At 40.0% G+C, this 3,193-nt stretch overlaps 1 protein-coding gene across 1 annotated transcript in view; it reads right to left on the bottom strand.

Moving 5' to 3' along the window:
- Positions 1–1,741: 1,741 nt before the first annotated feature.
- LOC101847644 (serine hydroxymethyltransferase, cytosolic) overlaps positions 1,742–3,193 on the bottom strand; it is a 17,275-nt gene continuing 15,823 nt past the window's right edge. The window contains exon 8 of the mRNA XM_005094711.3: positions 1,742–3,002. Within this exon, the coding sequence (XP_005094768.1) occupies positions 2,839–3,002 (164 nt within the window). The 3' untranslated portion in view covers positions 1,742–2,838. The remainder of the gene's footprint in view (positions 3,003–3,193) is intronic.

The following is a 3,193-nucleotide window of genomic DNA, read 5'->3' as shown; positions in this document are numbered from 1 at the left end:
TTAGCCCGGAGCCCTTCCTTTCTGATCGCCAACGCCGAGCTGTCAGTCCACATCGCTAGATCTAGCGCTAGAGAAAGAAACCTGATTCGATTTTTGATCAAGTAAGACCTAGAGGTCATGTTGAAACAAAATCGTCATCAGGGGAGATAGCAAAAGGAAAAACAGAACACCAAACTCATAGATTAGGCGTACTTTACAGTTTCCCTTGAACTTATTACTGGATCCCTTATAGCGAGAAACCTGCTATAACGCACATTTTGCTCCGGTCCCCTCCCTTTCGTTATAACAGGATTCCACTGTATAACAGGCCCGGTAATAAAAAAGGATCTGGTTATAACAGGTGGTTTTTTAATCCCCGTTTTTTCCTATTCTTTGTCACTATTAAAAGTTATCGGCAATAACAGGGCCTCATCAGAGCCCAACCGGTTATGGCAGGGATAAAGGCTTGTTAACAATGTGTAAAGAGAGAGAGAGAGAGAGAGAGAGAGAGAGAGAGAGAGAGAGAGAGAGAGAGAGAGAGAGAGAGAGAGAGAGAGAGAGAGAGAGAGAGAGAGAGAGAGAGAGAGAGAGAGAGAGAGAGAGAGAGAGTAGCGCAGTGATGGAGCAAGCCCACGCAAGCATGCCACTGCAAGCACACGCAGCATGTGAAGCGAGAGAGGGCTGTGGTGTGCTGCAGACCTCGATCTAGCTCGAAACCTACATGTAGCAACACGCACGCGTAACAAGTCACCAACGATGTCAAGCGAAAGAGAAAATGCCTTTCAATTTACAAAAATACGAAGTAATCCAGGCTGTTGACAAAAAGCAAGCTCCACTGGCAGTGTTTTGTCGTCAGTTTGACTTTCCACAAGGGTCGATTCACACCATTATCAAGGATAGAGACAAGATTGTGGCAGCATACTCCAATGGAAAGTTTGCTCTGGGTCGAAAGAAGATGAGACTACCCGATGGAGATGCTGTGGACCAAGCTCTTCTGGTGTGGTTAAAGGAGGCTAGGAGAAAGTTGGTGCCAAAACCTCTGTTCGTGGGTACTTGTGGCAAGGGAAACTATCCATTAATAAGTACAGCTGGATTCGTCCACAAATGCTTACTTTCCTTGCATTTCTGATTTAACAGGGATCGGATATAACAGGACATTTTCTTTACTCCCGCCATCCCTATTATATCAGGTTTCCACTGTATATAAGTTGCATACTTAACATCAGAAAAAATCTGTGCCAAAAAGAATTATTGACTTCCTTAGTTTAGTTTTAGTAAGAGTTTTACGGTACCGGCAACAAAATAAGGTCATTTAAGTACCAAAGATTAGAGGTGTTACAAGAGAGTAATAAACACAAAATAGAAGGAGGGGAGATAAGGACGATAGAAGTTTGATAGGAAAGGAGCAAACCACACCAGAGCACCCGCCAACCACCCACTATTTACTTCCTGAGGTATACTCATGTTTGTTAAAGTATGGACTATCTAGCCAATGACTACAAGCTTGAAAAACAATCTAACCAACCATACTTACCCACTGAAAACTGAAAACCCATGACACTTTGATGATTGAAGTAAGTGACAATTTCATTTGTAAGAAATCTTACTGATTTCTGATGACAACAGGCCCTCTCAATTAAGAAGTGTTCATCAATGAACTCCAAGAAACAAAAATATTTACGTAAAGGATTCCAAAAATTCAAGGGGGAAAAAAAAAACTAACAATGAAACAAAATGAACAAATTCAGGAAAACTTTGGAAATTTTTGTTTTATAGAGAAATTTATTGAGAACCAGAACCTCATCTTGTAGGAGATCAATATTCCCCATCAAACGATCCCACATGTTCATCTCGTAACATCATTCTTTACAAGCCCAAACAACAGTATGGCACACTACCATGACAAATTCACAAGGAGCTTTTCACAGTAAGTAATGCTAATCATAATAATTCACATATCTTGTCATGGAAAATGTACAAAAGTAGTGTATGAGCTTTCTTTGTTCTTAATACTTAGTGGGAATTAATCACAAGAAACAAAAGTACAGCGTACGTTAAATTGAATCTAAAAAAAAAAAAGGGCTGTACCATACAGTTGACAAGCTAAACAAGCCCTGTGATCTGCTACAATGTGAGTGAAGGATCAAGTGATGGTCACATCCAGTCTTTTAAGTGACTAGTTTCAAACCGTAATTAACATCCCACTATTCCGAAAATGCTTTGTCCCATATTGACATTTCGAACCACCCCAAGGACAACAAAACCATTTCATGTTATAGTCTCCTCTGGAACAACACATGGTGGTACACCGTTGAGCCTGTCTGCTTTTTTTTTTTTAAAGCTTCAACACTGAACATTCGTAAAGTTTCCCCTGAACACACCCTGATGCTTTAACATGAGACCTCTTTTAAGTTTTATTCTTAACCTGCACTCTATACAACGGCTGGGATGCACAATATCAGATCAGTCTAATCACATGTCAGACATTTTTGTTTGGAATGGAAGCCAGTGATGATTACAAAAGAAGTGGCCACAACCGGAGCCCTCACTCAGCAAAAAAAAAAAGTACACTCATTTGCCGACACATGAAGTAAAGGAACTTACTAAAGCCGGAAATAAACTGTAAATATGTCCTGTTCAGGACAATAGAAAAAACCTGTTCTATCATCTGACAACAGCAGAAAAATGAGACCCATGCTATTCAATCTCGCACAGTATACTATACTGTCACAACTTTCCATCTTTTGTTGGTGTACATACAAGCCATCTAACCTAATAGAAATAACAAATGCAAATATATGGCTTGCGAATTACACTTACAAACATTCATAATGTAGCCTTGACAGTGATAGTAAAGGTTTACCAGTCATCAAAGCCAGGTAAAGGAAAGCCAACAGCAAATGCTTCAACTCTCTGTTTCAAACCGTCAATCTTGGACTGGAACTCGGGAGTTTCAAGTGTAGCTTTGAATTCCTTCAAAAGGGGTCCACTGGTTTTGTTTGCTTCCTGAGCAATACTAATAGCTGTTGAAAAAAGAAAAACATAGCAAAATCTTTATTTCATACTTTTGATATGAAACAATGTTTTTTAGTTTTATTAAAGGTTTTATGGCACTCCCAACGGCATAAGGTCAAATGAGCGACAAGGGGTGGATGTCAACAGAGAAGTCCACAGGGAATCAGACTTACTCTGCCCACCTCTCTAGCTTCAGTAG

Source organism: Aplysia californica, unplaced genomic scaffold (genome assembly GCF_000002075.1).
Source record: "Aplysia californica isolate F4 #8 unplaced genomic scaffold, AplCal3.0 scaffold00088, whole genome shotgun sequence".
In the NCBI taxonomy this organism is placed as follows: Eukaryota; Metazoa; Mollusca; class Gastropoda; order Aplysiida; family Aplysiidae; genus Aplysia; species Aplysia californica.
Note: the sequence above shows the minus strand (reverse complement) of the source record. Positions and strands in the feature narration are given on the sequence as shown.